Genomic DNA, 23705 nt, shown 5'->3' with positions numbered 1-23705 from the left:
TTATATGTAGATGTAGTTAAATTTGTTTTTACTGCTATACTATATTCTGTCATGTGACTAAGACTCTACTGATGGACTGTGAGGCTGTTTCCATTTTTTTACTGTAGTGACATCTTAGCACATGTCTCCATATGCACATATGCACTTGTGAGTTTCCACAGCTTTTCCTTCAGTGGAGCTTTTCCCAGTATCTCTCTCCAAGTATTTTAAATACATGGTTGCAATATCCCTCCTTCAGCTGGACAATGTATTTTCCAAGCAAACAAAATTAAGTTAGGGCTGCGAATGTACCGTCAATGAAGTTTGACAGAAAAGAATTTGAATATGGTCAATTTTGAAGCCAAAATGATTATTACTCATCTTGAAAACAATCCAGTTAATAGCAGTTATTTGTTTTGAAACTTATCTACTTATCCTCGTTCTCCTCTTCCTACTTTATGCAGTACTTAATCTGTGCCAGGAACTGGCTGAGCCCACAGCGTGTCATTTTATCCTCTAGAACTCTGTAAGGAAGGTAGGCACACCATCTCCATTTTACCGACGAGAAAACAGTGGCTAGAAGATGTTGGTAATACATTTGAACTCAGTTTTATCTGCCTGACTCCAAAGTATCTTCTTTTAAACTACTCTAAATGCTTCCTGAGTTTTCCAAATTTCATGGGACCCAAAGGAGAAAGCTACATAGTATGATTCAGGGGTTAGTGAAAGGACTGTCCATCTGCCTTAAAAATACCTTTACTACAGGAAGGCTTTTCCGGGAGGGCACAAACCTTAGAGACCTGAAGGAAATATACTGCTAAATCTGACCACACAGAGTTAGAAAACTTCTATATGGTTAAAAAAAGGAGAAATTACAAACCTGGAAAATATCTGCAACCCATACGAGGGACAAAGGAATGCCTTTCTAACTGACAAAACACAAAGATCAACAGTTCAGTAGAAAAACTGGTGGAGTGAGTTTGCTGAAAAAGAAGTACAAATGGTCACAATAAACAGGAGATGACATTCAGCTTCATTTACAATGAAAGAAATTCAGATTAAAGCTATAGGGTACAAGAGCCCATTTCCCACTGATCAGATGAGCACACATGAAAAAGTCTAAGGATACTCAGAGCAACTAAGGGTATGCCAAAATGGACGCATTTACACATTACATACAACGTGGGAGGACAATTTGGTAATATCTACTACCGCTAAAAATTAACCCTATGTATGTATTTGCAAAAGTGCTCCAGTATATATGAACTAGGTTGTTCATCACAGCACTTTAGTGGTAAAAAATTTTTTAAAAAGTGACAACATATCCATCAAGAAGCAAGTGGCTCAGTTATGGTAGAGCCATATATTGTCAAATGATAAGGTTCTTAAGAACAAAGAGGTAGGGTATGTACATGCTTTTATGGAAATGTCTTCAAAATATTTTATTAAAAGAAAAAAGTAGGGTGAAGTGTAATCTATATGGTATGATTCCTTTCACATAAGGGGGAAAATATATAAAGGTCTCCAGGGAATCAAAAGAAACTCCTAACACTAGTTACTTTTAAAATGAGGGACTGTGTTGTGTGTGTTTGTGGTAAAGTGTTCTGGAATCTGCTATTCGTATCTTTCTAGAGTTCAAACTTTCGAACCATACTCACTATTACTTTTCTGTTTTTATGTTTCAATATCAACAGGACTTAGCTAGAAGGTGAGACCATTTCAATTTGTATTTTTATACTCTTTTTCTTAAAAAATAATAAATGTAATTAAAATATCTTTTACTACTGGCCTGCCAGGATGCCTTCAAAGGGTTCCATTTAGGTTTATTTTTTTACTTATGGTATTGCCCCTTTCAGTAGGTTGCTCAGATCAGAGTAACCCACCATCATCCATCAATACTAGGACACCCCTGCTGGACAGCAGTTGTCTATGGAAGCAAAGTAACCCAAGTCCTCAGAGACTGGCCACAGGACAGGACAGTGTGTGTGTGTGTGTGTGTGTGTGTTTTAAAACATCATGTTTTGTCTTTTGTTGAGTTATAAAAACAACAAATGCTCAGAAAACTAAGGAGAAAAAAAATAAAAATCATTCAATATTCTGTAGGCAGCAATTATCACTGCTAACGTTTCGATAAACTTCCTTTTTAAAATATTTATGTATGTATGTATTTATTTATTTGAGAGAGAGAGAGAGAGAATGCAAAAGCTGGAAGCAGCAGAGGGAGAGGGAGAAAGAATCTGATGCAGACTTCCCGCTGAGTGTGGAGCCCATGCGGGCTCGCCCCCACGCCCATGAGATCATGACCTGAGCTGAAACCAAGAGCCAAAGGCTCAACAGACTGAGTCGCCCAGGTGCCCCTGGAAAACTTCCATTTGCACTTTTTCTCTGGACGTACACAGTACCCCTGCACCCTTACAGGAGAGGCAGCGCTCAGTTTCTACAGTTTGTATTCTGAACTTTCCACTGAATACTATTTTGGCGAGTACTTTCCTTATACCTGCAAGGGTGTGCCAAGGTTTGGGGATGGCGGGAGTGGTCTGTCCTGGGTGCTGACAGTTAGGGGAATGAATTTTCAGTACAAATAGTAAAAACAGTAATAAAACAGATGAATACCAGGTCTGTGTTTACTATCACCATTCCTGAGAAATTCTAAACAATGTCACTGATGAAATAGTCCTCCCACTGTCCAATCTCCTTTTAGTATACCACTGCCCAGTTCTGATGAGGGGGTGGGAAGAGAATAGGGTGCATTTCTATGTAGGGGTGACAGGTTGAGGGACAGGGCAAGGACTCAGTTAGCCAAGGGAATCACTGAATGAGGGAAAGAAGAGGAGACATGTCAAACCTGTCCTACTTGATCGGTTTGCTGCGTAGATCATCCAGCTTAGACAACTTTAGAGAATCTGCAAACCCTTGCAGCTGTCTTTCTTATGTGCATATAACTTAAGTCATTAGTGCCTTCAAAACTCCGGTCTAAATGTTCTGTGTGATGCCATCTAAAATATTTGGGCTGAAGTGGCCCCAAAAATGAAATCAACTGATCAATTATAAAATAAAAATGGGCTTCCTGGCTTCATTTCCAGCTGTGTTTTAGCTCGTGATGATGTTAAAATCATGGATTTCTAAAGACATCTGGGTTTGCTGCGTGTTGCTTGAGTTTTACACTGGACACCTGCTAATTCACTCAGTATTTTTTTAAAGATTTTATTTATTTATTTGACAGAGATCACAAATAGGCAGAGAGGCAGACAGAGAGAGAGGAAGGGAAGCAGGCTCCCTGCTGAGCAGAGAGCCCAATGCGGGGCTTGATCCCAGGACTCTGGGATCATGACCTGAGCAGAAGAAAGAGGCTTTAACCCACTGAGCCACCTAGGCACCCCTAATTCACCCAGTATTGTGGGAGGATCAATGAAGCTAAAAACATCTTCTGATGACTTCTCAGTTATGGAGGGAATATTCTGGATTCCCTGGGAAGTCAATGCACTGTAGGTTTCAGATTCCTTCAAGAATCAGCAACGCATGCTGGACTCACCAGGAACTGACCTCTCTTTTCTTTGATTTGATAGTCAGCTCTATGCATTGGGTAAACTTCAAGTTATTGGGTTATCTCCTATAGATGGTAGAGCATTAATGGGCCTTGATCAAAGGGTTAGCTCTAATATAGTTTCATGTTTTAGAGCCTTAAAAACAAAGATTTTGCATTGAAAGAAATTTCCTAATTAACTTCTGCAGAATTTGTACATTAAAACATCTTACCCTGCTGGAGAAGACTGATAAAGCAAACGTACCACCTTCTGCTGAAGAGAAACTGTATTTAGAAGGAACTTGCTATTCTCATAAAACTTTTAATAGGAAGAAGTGAATCAAATTCCTTAATTACCATTTTATGGTTGGTAAAAGGGCAAATTACATGCCATCCATTTCTAAACTTCTAAATGTCTCTGGTGCTTTTAATTAAAGCTGCCATCTAGAAACTACTAAAGCAATTTTATGCAATTAGTTATTTATAGGTTACCATAATACACCACTCAAAATATGATTTCAGTGATTTGCAGTCTGTTTTTGTGTGATCTCTGTCATTTTTGTTTGGTAGGGAGGGAGTTCTTTTTATCGGCTGAGGTGATTCTTCAGTGGACAGGTAAGAATGATGGGCCACTGAGGAGCTATGATAAGTGAAGTTGTCTTGGTTAGTGATCTAAATAAAAAGGGGGAAGGATCATAATTCCATACTCTTTGTCTTGATATGTAGGAGTCTATGCTTCATTTTGGACAATGCTGCAGAGAAGTATATTACTGTTATTCCCCACCCCCTGCCCTGTCTCTCCCCACTTTGCTTCCATTCCACTAGATACCTAGCATCACATTTCCCCATGCTACCTAGAGTAGCTCCCACCTTGGCTTGGCACCCTTGGGTGATCTCATTTATCCAAACACATCCATCCTGCACTCCATGCCCTCAAGGCCCACATCAAGTGTTTTAATGAGAAATTCAAGCTTTGCTCTTCCAAGCAATATCCCCTGCCCCCGGAGTAAACATGGGAGTTCATATCGGAAGAAAACCCTTACGGAGTGAATTTAATGGTGTAATGGTGGGCAGCTAACGGAATGACCTTTGCAACATGTGTAAGGAAGCAGCACTAGAATTACTGCATCTCAAGGCAGTGAAGGATTGACTGGTCAAATCACATACAATTCCAGAATTCCACTCTACCTTGACTTGTTCTACTTTTGTGGCACCGTTCCTCCTTGGAAATGATCAAGTCTCAGACTGACTTTCAAGGACATGGAACTTGCCTCCCTCCAAAGTAACTTACTCCATGGTTGGGTTACTATTATAAGTAAAGCTGTTATTAGCAACAATACAGCAAGCCTGGTCATAATGGTAGGTGACATTTAACGTGTCCACACTACATGATGGGCAGTGCGCTTTACAAGGCACTTCACATCTATTACTGAACATGGTTGCATAGGCACTATTAATATTCTAACTTCACAGATGACGAAGCCATAGCTCAGGAAATTTAGGTGACTTATTCAAGGTCACACATTTAATGAATGGTGAATCTGGGATATGCATCCTGCTCTGTTTGACTCCAGAACCTGGGAACTTCTTTCTTATGGTATTTGGCCTCTAAAATATGATCTTTGTGTTTGCTAGAATATTATGCATGCATGAAAATTAAATGTAGAAGAAAAAGTCATTCAATAATGTATTTGTACCTTTATAAAACTTAAATGAACTTAATACAGGCTTCTCTGTACCAACCAGTGATGTTTCCTGGACCAATTAGCCAAGGCTAAATGTAGGTGCCTTCCTTTTGTCTGACTTCTCCACAACAACAGTTTGATGGCTTTAGGATTCTGACAGAATAGGCAGAAAGGTTCTCAGGTTCTAGCTGCTGACATAATATAAGGTCAAAATCTTTTGACCTTCATAGGCAGATGCATTAGAACAACTGTGGGGAACACATTTAGCTCTCATTCTGGTTGTCTCAGAGGCACACAGTCCTCATATAGCTACCATAAACAGAGATCAAAAACATAGTTTAGGAAAGGAATCTTCAGAAGTGGACATAGCACAGGATCACTGAGCAATAAAAAAACAATTATTTTGCCTGAATTTTAAGGCTTTGTCAAACACATTTTTCTCAAGGCACCTCTGATTCTAGGACAAGGCTGTGGGAGGAAAGTTCTCATGGAAGATGTCTTGAAGCTGATCTGGGAATTTGGAACCAGGTTGTAGAATGTTCTCACCCAGAAAGACTTCTTCACAAATTGGCTTTCCCAAATCTTGCCTAACGTGACTTCCTCATTTTTAGCAGAATAGATCCAGTTCTCAGAGAACACTGAAGCTATTAGAATGGAGTACCATCAACTTTCTAGTTCCTTCTACCTACAAATTTATCTATATCACTACACCTACCAGTATCGTAGCATGGTCTCTGGAATCTACTCTCCCTTTCAAGACCTACTCCCTCCCCATTTCCTCCAGACCCGGTTTCATCATTTATTTTCTGTCTTCTGTATCTTTTCATTTAACTATAAGCAATAATGTATCTCCTGTAGATGAAGCCTCCCCTGAACGCCCTGTCCTCTCCCTACTTATCGTTGCATCTCTCACATCTAAACTTCTCAGGAGAGCGATCTTATTTAGAAGTATTTATTTTCTCTCCTCTTACTGGCTCATTAAGTTACTGAAATCTGGCTTCCATCCCTATTGCTGTACAGACCACCAATAGCAGGGTCAGCAATGCACTTCTGGTTGCCGAATCCAATGGTTACAAATGTGTAACACGTCATACTGTTTTCCACACCTTTTTGAAACAAATGATTCCTTCAGCTTCCTGGATACCAAGCTCTGTTCACTTTCTTTTCTTTTCTTATTTTTTCCACTTTGTTTTTTTATGAAGGTTTCTTCTCTGTCTCCTTCTTTAGATTCCCTTCCATTGCGGGTCTTATAAATATCAGTATGTCTATGATTTCTTTGCTCCAGCCTCACTCCTGTGCAGGCACTACCCCTTCTCCACGATAGTCTATCAAATACCCATGCATTGCATGATTATGTCACTCTCCCACTTCAACTCCTTGGCCAATAGGATAAAACCCAAACTTCTTGTTCCTGCCCCTGTTCTTCTTATTACTCTTGGATATTTTTACAATACTGATTTATTTGTAGTTTCCTAAATGTACCACTCATTTCACTCAGGTTGTGGCTTGCCTGTAATTTTGGTGAGTGCTGGCCCAAGTGTCAATCCAAACGGTTATGCCACTGTGATGGATCCTAAAGGAATTTCGGAAAAACCTTACTGCTCTCTATTGCACAGGAGAACCAAAGAAACATTCTCGTACCTTTTGTGCACTATACTCTCTCCCTTACACACTGATTAGGTGTCTAAGGTGTCCCCGAGACACTGCATTATAGAGTTTTAGCATCTTTCCATGAGCCCCAAACCCAGCCTTTCAGAATAGCACGTAGTCAGGAGAGCTTCAGGATCTAACTCAGATATATATGGGTAGGAACAAAAACCAGATTATTTTTGTCTGCACTTTAGCTTACCCAGGTTTCTTAATTGTTAATAAAGTTCAAGTGACTCCTGTATGATTAGGGTCATGAATACCCTAAAAACACTCTGGCAGCTGTCAAAATTTAAGGATCACTTACCGGCTAGGGAATGGCGCAAGAGCTGTTTGCACTCATCTGAATATTGCCTAAGTCCTCCTGAGTTCGGAGGTCAGTATGCTTAAAGAGTCACATGAAAGTAGAGATATAATCCTTGGTGAGGTCCAAGAGAACCAAATTAAGTCATTGATTAATTTCATCTTGTCCAGTCACTCCTTCACCCTCTGTATCTACTTTAAAAAAATGTATTCAGCTTGTCACAAATTTTATTTTATATTCCCACCTAGTACCATTTCACATTCTGCTTAAATACTTGGTCATCTATTACATGACTCATTAGGTTGAGTTCTCTGTAGAATTAAGGAAAGTTGCAGTAAAAATAATAAATGGAACCTAAGTTTCAACTACATCATCCATGCATGTTTTAAAAGCATCTTTCAAAGTCAGTTCAAACTCATATACAATGCCAGGGATTAGCACACCATCAGCCTCTTTGCTAAACTTTTTTCCTTGCCCCATTACAGTGAAGTATTGATGAGTAAAATGGCAAATGTTTCTCTTTATTGGGAGAAAAAAAGTGCGTAAAACTGGATCAGATAAAGACTTATTCCCAGGAGAAGTACCCAGGGGCTATCTTACATGAAATTCTATTCAGGGAGTCTTCCATTTCTCCTTTAAACAGAATGTGTAAATTACTAGTTGTAATCAAGAAATTTAATAAAGAGAAGGTTTCCTGCCTGCATCCCTTAAGAAAAAGTTGGTGAAATTCTTAACTGCAGAATCTTCCAAAGAGATGTGACAAGGTTTCCTGAAGATTTATTTGAATAATTACATTTAGAGACTATGTAAATGCTGTGTCTTCTACTATGTACACTGCTAGGTCAGAAACCTCAGAAAAATAATTTTAATAGGAAAAGGAAACTTGACTAAAAGTCCTATATCTTGCAAATAAAAATAAAAAGCATTTTCCAATATTTCTTACTCTCCCAGAATACCTAACAGAGATCATGGATTTTAGCTTAAAGAGAGACCAGGAGGTATAGTGGAGGCATCACAGGCCTTCCTCCACCCCATCACAGTTTTGAATTCCAATGTTATCTGTACACTGTGAGAACTTGGGTAAGTTTCTTAACCTGTCTGAGTCTCTGTTTCCTCATCTATAGAACTGGGGGAAATGCAATTGACCTTGTGCATTCTTGTGGAAAGTAGATGTACTGGATTGGAAAGCATGGAACACAGGCAAAGTTATAGCTATAGTTGTTGTAATCCACTAGAGCTGGGAGGGAGGTCATCGTATACCCTCAAGTTGACAACTGATGGATACATCTCAGGATCCAGTGTTTAAATGACTAATCCAGTGTAACACAACTAGTCAATGGCATCATTAAGTCTATTTTAGTGTTCTGGGAAATGAAACCACAGCGAGGTTCAGTGACTTACACAGGGTCATCCAGAAAAACACTGACTACATGGATTGTACAAGAAAGTCTAGGTTCCCTAACCTGACATTCATCACAATTAGCTGCCATTTCTCAAAAGAAAAGGAAAAGAAAGAAAAAAAAAATCTCGCGGTTTCTAACCTTTTACCTTTTGCTGACTGGTTTTTAATCCCATTTGGTAATTTATTCCGATTTAGGACGAATGATCTTAAAAGCAAATTTCATTTCATCCTATTTTTAGAATATATTCAGAAAATAAATGAGCTGTCTTACAGATTAACATTTATTTGACTTACCTTGCATAATTAAGGACATGTTGGAGAGCCTGCCTATAATTGCAGTATGTTGCTTGTTAAAGTCTTAGAGCAAGCTCTCTTTCCTAACCTAGAAATTGTACTCCCTAGATGTACATTTCCATTATCTACTCATCTACAGCTTTTCCTTATTAGCTTCTTGGTGGAGAGAAAAATCAAACCTCTCCTTAAAGAAATCCATTAAACATTTGCTGTCTTTCTATGGGGGAAGGAAGAAGGAGCTGATGTGCTTGGTAGTTGTAAAGCAAAAAAACCAAACCCAAACAAAACAAAACAAACCAACTGGTCTTTCTTGAGAGATAAAGAACCTGCAGGAGAACCTCAAAGATATTAGCTATTAGCAATACTCTTCCCTCAATTTGCACACTGTGCTTTAATGACTTCTTGCATGATTTTTCCTTCTTCTACAGAAGTCTATGAAATTGCCCTGCAGCATTCCATATAATGAGACTCTCACTTCTGATTCATTGCCAAGGTTGAGCGCTGTCTGTATTCAGCACAGAGAAAGGTGCCTTAGCTAGACATCTGAGTGTTCTGACCAGCAATTTCAAGAGCAATGGATGTCTGGACACAGGTTCTGCCTTCTGAGTGATTTTGAAGATCCCTAACAGGGTCTTTAAATACTGTTAAAATGGTTGAAGAAGACGTGGTGGATACTGAATATGAGCCACACATTCCCCTCCTTTAAATATCCTCGTTCATTCACTAGATCAGAGCAGATGTTGTCAACATCAGCTTCAGTAGGTTATGTGAAAGCTGTCTTGGCTGGATTAGACATTCAGCTCTCCGAAGCCTCGGCCAGATGTTCTTAGGGCTCCTGCCCGCTTTGGGATGAATAAAGTGTACTGGATTATTTTAAAGGCCATTCTTGGATAGAAAGATGAGTAAATCAAGCCAAAAGAAAATGTACTACTAGCCATAACAAGAAGAAAAACTTAGTTTAATATTAGCTTTAATAGATATATAAATTTTGGCACTCTCATTACTGATGCTTTAAGAGTTCATGTAAATCCTGTTCATCAGGACTCTATTATTGCTGCTTTCCAAGCAAAAGAAAAAAGAAAAAAAAAAGCTGCAGTGAGCCAATTATTTGCTCTATTTGGAAAAGCCGAGATATTCATTCCTTTATGTGGCAGGTTGAATGTGGTAGGTGAGATGAGCGGTTTTCATGAGTAGCAACTCAGGAGGATGTCAATTTCAGGCACAATACAAGCTTGATTCCTCCCTATTTCTTATGCAGAAATCCTTATAATACCGGCAAGAGTTTTAAACCTGTGTTAAAGGTGGGACCTAGCCCGATACATTTCCTTGAAAGATGAGTTGATTATATGTTGCACTGAGTTAAGCATTCACTCGTCAAATATTTATTGTGAACCTACTATGTGTAAGGAATGAGAGCTGGCACCAGACAAGAAACATCTTAAAACACTTTACCATGATACCTGTGGGGCTTATATTCCTTTTGGGAAAGAAAGGCCATATTTTTAAAGTGTTATTGAAATTCCTTTTAGGAATATTTGATATACATAAGCGTTACCTAACTGATCAATTACACAACAAGCATGTATAGGAGATCCCACATTGTACAAGATATTGCTGGGGAAATGGGGAAGATTTAGAAGAAATATTAGATGTAGCTTCTCAGCTCAAGTAGCTTGCCTTGGTAATAAAAAAACCTCCCATTCGTGAAAGAACCGGGAAGTAAAAGAAGTAAAAGAAGGCAAAATATAATCTAGTAGTAATTGGGTGGTGTAGACCCTGTTAGAGAAATTCAGATTTAATGGGCTGGGGTTAGCCAGAGGGGATTTACAAAAGACATAGGACTTGAATATGGCCTTGAAGAAAGGGAAGGCTTTAAACTCTGATTATAGTTGGAATTTAATACCCATATGGCAAATGTCAAATGGCTAAAGAGTAACCTCTTAATATTTGAAATAAGTGACCATCTAACAAATGAAACACACTGACCTCAATATACTTTTTGGCATGGAAAGATGTTCATAATATATTAAGTGTGAAAAGCAGATTATAGAATAGCATTCTATACTATGATTCCATTATTAGAAAATAAAATATATGATATTCACAGGAAAAAGTCTAGAAGGATATATGCCAAAATATTAACAGTTGGTTTCTGTATGTGGTAAAATTATGGGTGACTTTAATTAAAAATATTTTTTGCACTCTCTTTTTTCTAATTTTTCTGCAACCAATGTGTTTTATCTGTGTAATAGTTTAAAAGGACCACATTGGTTCTTAAAACCCACCAAATGAATACTTCATAAAACCTACTAAAGTAAAAGTGTGCATGTGTGTGTGTGCATCTCTCTCTCTCTCTTTCTTTCTCACACACACACACACACACACACACACACACACACAAATACACACACCCCATCATGGAGAAGGAACAGAGAATAATGTTTAAATAATTAACGAGATAGGGTGGACGATATATGATAACATTTAAAGTTGACCATCCTTCTGCTTAGTGGCCTAAGATGGGAATATGATTTCAAGTCTATAAAATTATGAAGCTGATGGAGAGAACACAGATCTATTCACAAATCCCAGGCAACAGAATTGAGGATTGACTCTTGAAGACTGAGGAATAAATTTAGGACAGACAGCAGTAAGGTCAAGTTCCCACAGAAGGCAAAATCATCTCCTCCCCCAATCCAAAACTTGAATTTGTTATCCTAGGCAGAAAGGAGAATAAACATTTTGACATTTTAATAACACTTATGACTATACGAATGCATATTACCTAGAAATTAGCCTTGACCATGCCTATCTTCTGGGATGGACTTCAGAGACAATGTGTGTCAGAAGCAATATTGAGATAGATGGACTACAGTATAGCAACAGTCTTAAGATTTTGTGACGCCAAATGAAGTCTTTAGATGAACAAAAGATTCAATTTTTTTTTTTTTTTTTTTTTTTTTTTACCTCGAGGGCTGTTCAGTGAAGCTTCTGATGCTTTTCCGCCATCTCCACAGTGACTCTGGTCAAAGGGAAGGCACTGATCACCTGTTCCTGCCACCACTTCAAAATTCTTGGACAGATCTTTCGCTTCCACAAGAGATTTCAACCTGTAGACTTTTCGAGTATTGGTGTCTGATAGATAAAGTGATTCAGACATAGGGTCCATAGCCAGATAGTATTTGTGAGCAGGACTTGTGCTAAGGGAGAGAAAAGTAAAGTTATTCAAAGCAGTTTGTTCAATATGCATTCCCTGCGATCTGTTTTTTGTTGCAAATGGAAAATTCTCTTAAGAGATGAAAAAAAAATAAATGTATCTTTTTTCTCATGTACTGAGGGAATGGATACTACTTTGGTTTTCTAGTAAGGGGATTGGGTATTAAAAAAAACTCAGTGTGTACTGTTAAACTGAAATGAAGCTGGCATTTCAATACCTTCCATCTGGGGAGCAGAGAAAGAAGCAGATGAGAGAAAATCCCGTGAAATAATTTTTTTTTCATCAATACCGCTCCAATCCTGCCTGGATGGCTCACAGTCACCTCAAACTCAACAAATCCCAAACAGAAGGCCTTCTTTCCTGCCTTCCCATCCTTCAGAACCCCACTTCTCCAGGCTTCCGACTTCACTGGGGACCCTATCAGCCTCCAGGGTCCTGTTGTAAATTGAAAGACGTGTTGTTTATGGAGGGCTGTGCTGGAAATGCATTGCCAAACTTTTCCTCTCTAGTCTTCTTTTTTTTAGTTGACCACCACATTTTTCTAATCCATTTTGTCTTCTTTCAGGACATAGTAGAACTGATTATATTTGACTTTTTTGGAGGGTTATAATCAAATCAACTGCATCTTTTAAAGGTGATGGTAAAGTTACCTTGATTGGATTTTGATATTCCTGAAACTCTTTAATTACATATTTGCATGGGATCTCTTGTGATATTTTTATCTGTGTACATGGCTGAGCTCATTCATTCATTTTGATTCTTCCTAATCCCATTTTTTCAATGACTGGGGTAATGTTGGTTTGGGGGATATTTTGCTTGATCCTAAGGTTGGATCCCTATCTTTAAGAACCCTAAAAACTTTTTAACATTCCTTGGTGTGGTAGACAAGCCTTTCTTCACTTAGTAAATCCTCACATACCTGTTAAGGCTCTATTCAGTTATCATCTCCTGAAGAAAGCCTTCCCAAATCTCTAGTCTGGGTTATTTGTACTGCATTTACCCGTATTTTGGGGATTCCATATCATATTAATTAGCCCCAAATCCTGGCCCATGCCCGGTTGTTAAAGCCAGGAGCCATTCTTCATTCCTTCTTTCCATCATTCTCCATATCCAGTAAAACATCGTGCTTTTAAAAATTTTACCTCCTAAACTCTTCTCCAGTCTTTCCACTTCTCTTTATCTTCATGGTCATTATCTAAGCCTCTCCTCTTTCATCTGAGTTCCTTCCTTAGTACCACTAACCATGTAATTGTTCATTAATCTATGAAGAAGTATTTACTAAGTGCACTAATGTGCCGAGAACTGTGCTGTGGTCTGTAGACCTCTTCTGTGTGATACAGCCCCTTTCTTCATGAAATTAATGGTCCAAGGTGGGAGTCGGTTCAGCAAATAGGCTATGATTGTCAAGTGTGTAAACAGAAGTAGAGGAGGAAAGATAAGAGCTGAGGAGGGACATATGACTTATCAGCACCTGTCATATTGTATTAGCATTGTTTTTAGAGATAAACTGAAATCCATATTTTATTAAGATTTCCTTAGTTTTTACCTAATGTCCTTTTCCTGTTCCAGGATTCCATCTAGGATACGGAATTTTATATTTAGTCATCATGTCTCCTTAGGCCCCCTGGGCTATGACAGTTTCTCAGACTTGTTTCTATGACCTTAAATGTTTTAAGGAGTATTGGTCAGGTATTTTGTAAGATTCCCTCTACTGGAATGTGTCTAATTTTTTTTCCTCCTGGTTAGACAGAGGTTATAGGTTTTGGAGGGGAAGACCACAGGGGTAAAGTGCCATTCTCATCAAATCAAATCAAATCAAATCAAAGATACATAACTCAACATGACTTATCACTGTCAATGTTGACCTTGATCACCTGGCTGAGGTAGAGTTTATCAGGTTTCTCCAGTGTAAAGTTACTCTTTCTCTCCCAGTTTCCAGATTGTGCTTTTTGGAAGGAAGTCACTCTGTGAAGGCAACACTTGAGGGGTAGGGAATTATACTTCACCTTCTTGAGGGTAGAGTGTCTACATAAACAATTTGGAAATCTTCTGTATGAGAGCTTTATCTTTTCTCCTCCATTTATTTATGAATTCAGGTGTTCGTTTGTATCAGTAGAGATGGGTATTTGTTTATTTTTTTTATTACAACCCAATGCTACTTTACTTTGTTGTTCAAAAGTCTCTGGCATTGGCCACTGTTCCTGTTGGCTTGTGAGACACTTTGACATACATCCATCAGCGTGGAGGGTTTTTTTTTTTTTTTTGGTTTGTTTGTTTGTTTTGTTTTGTTTTTGTTTTAGTTCTTCTCTACTTTTTGGCATTAAAAGTTGCTCAAGGTTCATCTTTTATAATCTCTGCCCGAGTACTGGAATGAATCATTTTGCTAATGACCCCTGGTTCCTTATGTTGGAGAATGGTACTGGAAACCAAGATGTGAGTGCTAGGTGTAAGCACTATTTTTTTTCACATCTCTCCAACTACACTGTACACTCTCTGTAGGCAGGAACCATATTCATCTCTGTCTTCAGTGCCAACAGACTCTCTGATGGGGTTAATGTTCAGTTACTTCTGAACTAAACTGTAGGACGTGAAACTAACTAATACACAGAAGTGTCCAGGTCTTGGCTACCTACCCCAGCAAAATGGCAGGGAGAGGATCATCAGGGTAATTAAGTTGCCCTTAAGGGCTGGCATGTTTCTGATTATATTTGTAATTATATTTGCCCTCTAAGCATATCTGTGTATGTTAATGATAGTAAAAGCTAGCAGATACTGATTTGAGACCCAGTTTATAGTTTTAATTGGAAAAAAATCAGATCCTATTGGAATACTTGATTTTTTTCTACTTACCTTCACTTCATCAAATAAGAGAATTCAGTAGATTCCAGGGACATCTTCAACCCTGGAACCACCATGGCAGCTGCTGTAAATAAACTGTAAAGGGCCCCAACAGACTCCAGAATTGATTTGGCAGTCATATCAGACAAGACATCTCTGTAGCAAAGACTGCTTAAATAGGGGTTTGGGTAAAAGTTTTTACATATTTAGTTGAATTTTTGCCTTTAGAATAAAATTTCTCCAGTGCCCATAAGATCTTTCTAGAATAAAAAGGGGGTCACAACCTTTCCCTGAAACACCCTTCAATATTTTGGTAGCCAGTTGGTGGAAGTTTCAGCTGAGCCAGATTAATCATGTTTTGTTTAGGAAAAGTCCATAGGCTATTTTTCCAAGAGAAATGTTATTCGCAGAAAAGCACTTTGGAATGCATTACATTCATTTATTATTGAATATCCCCAATGTGCCTGTGAGGGAAGTTAAAATTATCATTCTCCTCAAATCTCAGCTGAGGAAACCCAGACACATAAAGGGCTTGCCCAGGGTCACTAACAAGACTATGCCCTGACTGAGACTAGATTAGATCCTATGTGACTGTGTGTACAAAGTACCTTCAGAATACTTTAGTCCTGAAGGTAGCAAAAAAAAATATTGTTCCTGCCTTCTTCTAACTGAGCAACATATTCTATTTTGCTCAGCTAGGCTGTTTTAAAATTTTGTGTGCTGGCCTTTAGAAAATGGAATAGCCCAACACACAAAATTCAAATCTGATTAATGTTATTTTCTTGACAGCTAACAGTCAGGAAGGTCTCCTATATTGATATGTAATTTCTTGCCATTTCTTGCCATTTCCCAAGTGCACTTGAGCTCTTTGGAGATTGGTTTCTTTCCACTTTTTAAAAACATGCCATACCCGAGAAAGAAAACTGCTGGACTACATTTCAATTTGTTCTAATCCCTTGTGTCCACATGCATATTGCAATTTGAGATATGTGAAGATTTCTTTTGTAACTTCAGTGTTAGACTTATTGTCACCTTCTGGTTAGCTTTACATTTGAGCGGTGCCCTTCAACTTAGCAAAGATCACTTCATTCATGCTAGTTAAAATCACATAGATTGTTAAATGGACAATTAATGCTTATAATTAATACTGTGCAACACTTAACCAGTAAGCAATTTGACAACCAGCTTAATTTGCTTAAGGAATCAGTTATGCCAAAGTAGCGAGGCTGAGCTTGTGCACTGGCATTTAGGAAGTGGCATCTCTCAAACGAAATCCAAATTAAAAACCCTATCAGTGCCATTCTGATGACAATTGGCATTCGGAAATGAACAAATTCAATTTTCTCCTTTGCAATTTCAGGTAATTTAGAACAGTTTTGACAAGTGTAATGCATAAACAAATTGAATAGAAATGCTCATTATGATTAATTTCAGAGCTCTGTGTCATTGTTGGTAAATGGTTGGTTTAAAGTTTTTCTATTACTTCTTTTTGGTGGGAAGAAATAGAAACCATGAGGTCACACAAAAGGAAAGAGGAAAAATCTTATTCAAGAAAGTCATCATGGTCACTGTCTTTTAATACACTCGCCAACAATATTTCTGGATCTGAGAAGATTGCCGTATCACCTCCCTTACTACTGCAGCTTGAAAACATTGAATCTATTTGAACTTACAGACTCATTTGTGATATCACCTAAGGAAAACATAATGAGACTTAAGACTTTGCTTTCCCGTGAAGTACTGAACTGCCAGGTCTCACTTATCTTGTTTTCTTTTCGATACAGTCTGATCCTCCAGCAAATTCCCACTCAGTGGAGCTCTCTTCTTTTGTTAGACACTTACCAGAATCCTAACTTCTAAACGTGCTTTCACATTATTCCTTTCGCTTTACTTAAAAACTAAAATCTCCCTGTTAGCCTGTTATTAGGAGGTGGCCTGTTAAGCAAGAAGGGGCATTAGGTCACTGCCGGTGTGGTTTGCTTACCTATGTCTGGTATCTCTGTTTCTAGGGTGCACAAGGTTATCCACGAGTGGCAAGTAAAAACAAATAGAGAGTCATCAGTATCATTCAACAAGCCAAATTCAACCAAACACACCCAGTTCTAACTCAGTTTGTGGCTATTAGAGACTCCATGGGGATCATTTCATTGCATGTACAAGCCAAAGTGGACCTGACCCCTCCTGGCTTCTCCTCCTAAGATGGCGTCAGGGTGATTGGCTATCTTGCTTGGTGGGTGGGCAGAGCTCGAAGGCAGTGTTTTCTCTCTGGAACATCTTCATCAGAACCACCTGTGTTCCTGCTCTATGTGCAGTTTCCTGTGGTTCTCCCCAGTCAGAACCTCGAAGTGGAAGTGGGGCTCGGAAGTTTGATTTTTAACAAACCCAGCTGGTGATTTTGATACAGACAAAGGTTTAAGAACCACTGGATTCTTAAGAACCACTGGCTTTGAAGAAGTAACCACTACAAAGATTCTGACCATTCCAGAGTCTGTTTTGAAAGCCATTCACCAAAATGTAAAATCAAGCCTTGTGTGCAACAGACATCCCAAATCTATCCCAAAGCCACTTATATGATCTCAGAAATAAGATAGAGACATCTCTTGTGTACAGCAGCACATTCCTTAGCAATACTCAAAAACTTAAATGAAAAGTATATATGTTTTCTCTTAGACCATGGCAGAATGTCCCTGGTATCAAAACTGCTGCATCAGATTAGCTTCAGTAAAACATCATGAACATCAACTACTAAGCTCTTGTGTCTTCTAATGCTCTGTGCTCTAAAGGGGCAACTTGGGTCAGCAAAACAGACCCATCAGGTCAGAAGAAGCAGACCACTTTGGGGGCCCCTCTTTGGTAAGTGTCTTGGCACATGGTACTCTGGGACCTGAGATGAAGCTTCTCACATCGGGGATGCAGTCTGTGTACAGGCCTGACTTTGGGTCAAATCTGCCCTGAATTAAAAGGCTATAATCATCTGTGAAATACAGTCATTTTAATTTGAAAATCCTTTTAAATCTCACCCTTTATGTCATTAAAAAAAAACATGAAGGTAACACATCTTTTTATCTGAACTAGAAAATGTTCTTATTCTTCAGAATGTCAGGGAAGAAGAGAAGATACAAAATGATTTCATCTGTAGCTATCTGCTCCTACTGATTCAACTCTTTTTAAAGAAAATCTTTCTGGGATTTTACTAGTTGGGCCACAGGTCAGGATCCACTGACTCTTCTCTTTCCCTGGCCTGCCTCAAAAGGGTAGGCATCCTGTGGTTTGACACAAAAGGTCAAAAGGTAAGCCTGGAAGCTCTGATTAGAAATCTGGCCTCAGGCATTTGGACCTCTTTGAGGTTTTTTTTTTTTTTTTTTTTTTATCAGTAGACACTTGCCTGTTTTTGCAGCCTCTAAATTAGCAGGTGAGTGTGCTCCAGGCTGGCTCAAATCATTTCCCAAAGGAAGTTTAGTTGTGGAAGTACTAGAAGGACCTCATTAAAACATGGCTTCATCCAAAATGAAGATTCTCATGGTACAGAACCATTTGTGTGGCTACAAAGGGTTTTGAAATGGTAATGGCAAGGGGTGGGGAGGAGAGTGGTTTGACTTTCTTGCAGCTGCTTCTGATCCTGCCAAGAATGTCGCTGTGAATTTGGAAAGATGTCCCGTATTATGCAGAGCAGCTTCTCTCATTAACATCTCAGAAGGAGGAAGTGAAAATGACAGAATTTATTTCCAGTGTGTGACCTTGTTCTGTCTCAGAATTACTTATAGTTATTGATTCAGGATTGAGCCACCACCAAAGTCAGTTCGTTGTCTAGCTAGCAACTGACTACACGCTGAGGTGCCAGTGTGAGCTCTTCACAAGTGCCTGGGCCCATCGGTAGGCACTGCTGCCTGGTAACTCACTGACTTGAAGCTGGCCACCACTTAGGAGGAGAAAGGAGTGGAACTGCGAATCTTTTTGCGAGCAAGAAATGTTCCCCATGGTAGGGTCTTTAAGCCGATCTTGGAATTTCTCAGGTTCAAGATGATTAAAAGGGCCATCTATTCTTTTTTAATTAAAAAAATTATTGAGATATAATTCACATACCATAAAATTTACCCTTCCAAAAAGTACAATTCAGCAGTTTCTAGTACCACTCAGAGAGTTGTGTCACCATCGCCATCATCCAATTCCAGAACATTTTCATCACCTCAGGAAGAAAGCCCATACCCATTAGCAGTCAATACCTATTCCTGACCTGCCCTAGGCCCAGGGAGTGATGAATCTGCTTTCTGCCTCTATGGATTTGCCTATTCTGGGTGGTTCATATAAATGGACTCATAAAATATGTGCCCTTTTGTGATTGGCTTCTTTCACTTAGCGTCAGGTTCGACCCATTCCTTTTCTACTTTTGTGAGGTGAGGGATGGAGAAAGAGAGAATATGCCTACTGTGGAGTTGCTGCCTAGTGATCTGGCATCGTGAGTTTGCCTGGCCTGCTCTGTGGAGGCCATAGCACTCAACCGCATGTTGTTATGCTTAGCCAGAAATATTTGATATCCCAAAGTGGTCTTCCCTACTCATCTTTCTGTGATATTCTTCCTTTGAAGACTGAGTTCCCACTTCTGCCATTTGCTGATTTCTTAGAGCTTCCAACTCCAGCAACCCTCACCTAAGACTATCTTCCCTCATGCTCTGGCTCTGTCCCTTGCCCCTCTCACTTCTTACCTGTCCTGTGTTTTAGGGCTGGCCATTCCTTGGAAGCCAATCCAACAAATGAATCAGTGCCCAAGGACTAACGATGATTTTAGCTTGATAAATCATTCTAACAGAGGTTCCTGTGTTGGGGACTCTTAAAGATGCAATGTGGCAGCTCAAGGGAACACATTTCTTAGAGCGGGAATTTGGGCACCTTGGAAGGCCAGCAAAGATGTTTCTGGGTTGGGGGAGGGAACCGTTGAGTGCTACCACTAATACATGAGCTCACCCTGGTAAGGTCACCACCTATTTCATCTACATGGAGTGTTTCTCTATTTGTTGCTCCAGTGTTGCTGACAAAAGGATGGTTCTTGGCCATTTCTCAGTTATTTTCCAAGCTCTCAAAATCCAGACTCCATTTGTTCCTTCAGCAGCGTGCTCTACAAGTTCCCCTGGCCTTCTGCATGCTAACTGCTCCTAAGTGGGTGCTACTCTAGTTCCATTTGATCCCTAGTCAGGGACAGGAATCAAGTCCTGAGAACGATGGAGGAAATATTAACCAGTCACTGTAAAAGAAACGGTAGAATTGCAAGAGAAATTTTTATGTCACATTGACATATGTTGAGTCCAAGTTACTCAAGGTACCAAGAAACATTTGTCAGGTTCTTATTTTCATCTTTCTTTCATTTTGAGGGATGGACAAAATAAATATCCAGAGAATATCAGCATCATGAACAATAACAGCATGAGGTTTTTATAAAGAATAAATAATTTCCATTCATGCTTAATAGGTTTTCTAATAGATTTGTGAAATTAGAAGTTGAGAGGGAAGCAAAGGGATATTCATATTTTAATTCTTACAAAGGACTTGATATGGTGCCTCCTATTTTCACGTATATAATTATCCCTATTAGTTTTAGAAAACCGAACTATGGCCCTGAGGCCATAATCCAAGGAAGAAGAAATGAAGTCATAATTGATAAGAAATAGTAGACTTGGGGATGTTCACACTGAAGAGGAGGGAGCTCAGGAACCTATGAGGTCTGTCTTCACACACATGGAAACGTGTCAGGTCTAAGAGAGGAGTGGCTGCCAAGCTGCTGCAGATGCTAACATTTGCTGTTTCTGAGTGGATGTTTTATGAAGGTGGATTTCAGTTCAGTGTAGGCAAGAATTTTCTAAAAGAGCACTCCAAAGATTCAATGGGCTGTCTAGAGGGGTATTTAAGTTTCCTGTTAACTGAAAGGGATCAAACAAAGTAGATGTGATCAAACGTCAGGCATGTAGTGGGTGCCATGTTGTACCAGATATCTCCATGGTCTTTTCTAACACTAAGCTCACAAATCTGTGATGTTCCTTTTGTGTTACCAAAATGTGTGTGTATGAAATTTTAACATGAGAAGCAAAACCACAGGGATAACTAGGCCTAAACTATCTCTTATAGAAATGAATGTGTCTTTATAAAAATCCTCACAGAATGTATTTTTAAGATTCCCTTAGGCTTAATTACTTACATAATGATCTTTTAATCTTCTCTTCTTTATTATCTTACCTCAATTTCCCACTGGAATGAAGGACTAAGATGTGTATGTATGGATGAAATCTGTAGTCAATGGGCAAAAGAGTACTCTATACTTTAAATAACAAGAAATAATATTGTTGCTCTTGCTATATTGCTAATGATAAAGACAGAACTGACTTTTCCTTACTCTCCCCATTCAGTCAATGATGGGCCAGCTAAAGGAAATAAATGATTGGCAACCAATGACAATGAAATTATTTCTGAGGTCAGATGAAAGAAATTCAATCAGGGAGAGTTTGGATCAGCAGAGCTGAGGAAGAAAAAATCTACAGTCTTCCAATCTTTGACATGTCAAAGGGCACCTGGAAATTTTCAATGTGGCCCACAATGAAACAAGAGGATGGAAGAGAAGGAAAGATAGAAGGGCATCCAGTAGGAGCAAACTTTATGTCAGAACAAACAAAATGCCATCAAACTTTGGGCTGAGAACTATGCATCTGTGGGTCTTAAAACAACTTAAACCACATAAGACATGTAAGAAGATGCTCAAATATTAACTTGAAATCAGTTTTATAGATAGAGAAGTAGAGAGCAGAATGGTTAAGTTATATAATGAATAACCTTGACAGAGGGTCAAGATCTGGAATGTTCTCTATCCCTTCTGTAATAACCTATTGACAACCTTGCTCTTCCATTCACAGCTTTAAGTGCAACCAATAACATAATGACTATATTAGTCTGTGTTTCCAAGGAAACGGATGACTCAACCAAGTAAAATGACTAATACGCACTGGGAGGGGGAGGGTGATGGCAGCAATTAAATCAACAAATTTTAACAACAACAAAAAAACTGGTACAAAATGAAGTTTCTATCTATATGCAATGGAATCCATTGAACATTATGGTTCTTAACATAGCAGAGACTTATTATATCAACTTATTTCTCTACAGGAAGTTTAAATCTGGAAGCTATAAAGAAAATAAATAAATTTACCAATCATACGTCAAAGATGCAATGTATAAAGTATAGACTACTGATCAAGCCAGACACAGTTTTTAGGTGAATCTAATAAGAACTATTATTAGTGTCTGAGTAAAGATAACAGATAATGTTTGCTGACATAAACTAGTTTGATGGTTTTGACTATAGGAAAATAGGGAGTTACTTATCAATTAGGTCAAAATCATGTAAATTCAATCAGTTTATTTCTCTGATGGCCAAGCATAAGAGTATTAGAGTAGATAAGGGAAAACTATTTTTCTCCTCCTTGAACCTAACACAAGAGAGAACTACTTCTTTTCCGTTTGAACCTAATCCAGGGAATGGTAACCATGAGTCTATGAAAGGGGTAGGTTGCTAGCAGGCGGGGACGTATAGGCAGAAAGGGGAAATTTGGGACCCCTGAAAACACACGTACAATTTTGTGTGAACATGTCTCCCCCCCCCGCCCCCCGGGGAAGAGGTCCAACAGCCCTCCTTAGATTCTGAAAGGGGCCTGAGAATTAAAAAAAAAAAAAATAAGTTAAGAAGAACTGCTTTAAAGGATGTGAGCTCAGAAAAGCTAGCTAGATTCAGGCTAAGTGAGAGAGCTTGGGTGTGTGAGCTCATGGCGTGTGCTTGCCTATGTGTTTGAAGAGCTGTGACAATGTGAGAGAACAGTACTGTGGAGTAAGAATGAATAGAGGGATTGGACAATACTTCACACTGCCAGAAATGGATTTTTCTTTATACTGAGAAAATCACTTTGCAATTGGGGTCCAAGTTACGTTATTTTATTCTTTGAATGACTTTGTGTTGAAGGTCATAAGGTACTTTGGACCAAAATGCAAATCTGTGAACTGTTAAGGATCCCTGAGCAAAGGAGAATCTCATCAGTGAATGAAAATTGTTCCACCTTAGGAAAATTTGCATTTAAATCACAAAGGAAAGGACTAAACTTAGCTGGGTTTTCTTTATGGTAATATTATTAGTCTTGGTATTTGTTTTTCTAGCTAATCTTATGGTTTTTCCTTTGAGGAGTTAGCTACAGAGGTCTAGCTATATAGGCTTTATAGGATTAGTGAGGTCTTTGTCTACTTGAGAGCTAATATCTGCATGACTAGAAACATTTAGATGGTGAATTAATCGTTCAGTGCTCCATCAATGTTTGGCATCATGTAAAAGGAGCATCCCTAGGATTTTGAAAACAATGTTGAATGTTGTAGAAATCATTTCTAAATGTGGGCATACAATCACCTTGTCCTTCCTCATTCGCTTTCCAGTAAGTATGTGCCCAAAGAGATATACTGATGGAAATGACAAGTCTCCATGAGGTGTGACACCCTAAGGTACGTGAACATTTGATTAGAGCAGGGTGCTATGACTTAATACCCCTCTAGACTCTCTAGGTGCACTTTACCCTTATAAAATCTTAATGTTAGCCTATTTTAAAAAAATCAGTCAAGGAACTTAACAGCTTTCTTCTCCATGACAGTGTCTGCAATTATAATTAAGAAACATTAAAATTGGAATGAATTACTTTGAAAAATGATGGGGTCTTGGGACTGGAAGATGTCCTCAGCTAGGTGTGAAGGACTAACTTAGTCTGAGAAAAAGGAGGTAGATTCCAGAGCAAGCACAA

General features: G+C 38.8%; 1 protein-coding gene across 7 annotated transcripts in view; it reads right to left on the bottom strand.

Moving 5' to 3' along the window:
- Positions 1 to 23705, bottom strand: part of TENM1 (teneurin transmembrane protein 1) — an 801322-nt gene that overhangs the window by 88968 nt on the left and 688649 nt on the right. For all 7 annotated transcript variants that reach the window (XM_082717245.1, XM_082717244.1, XM_082717248.1 and 4 more), the window contains 2 exons: positions 16874 to 16894; positions 11802 to 12034 (listed from right to left, as the gene is read on the bottom strand). In XM_082717245.1, the coding sequence (XP_082573371.1) occupies positions 11802 to 12034; positions 16874 to 16894 (254 nt within the window). The remainder of the gene's footprint in view (positions 1 to 11801; positions 12035 to 16873; positions 16895 to 23705) is intronic.

This window comes from Mustela nivalis (assembly GCF_964662115.1).
Source record: "Mustela nivalis genome assembly, chromosome: X".
In the NCBI taxonomy this organism is placed as follows: domain Eukaryota; kingdom Metazoa; phylum Chordata; class Mammalia; order Carnivora; family Mustelidae; genus Mustela; species Mustela nivalis.
Note: the sequence above shows the minus strand (reverse complement) of the source record. Positions and strands in the feature narration are given on the sequence as shown.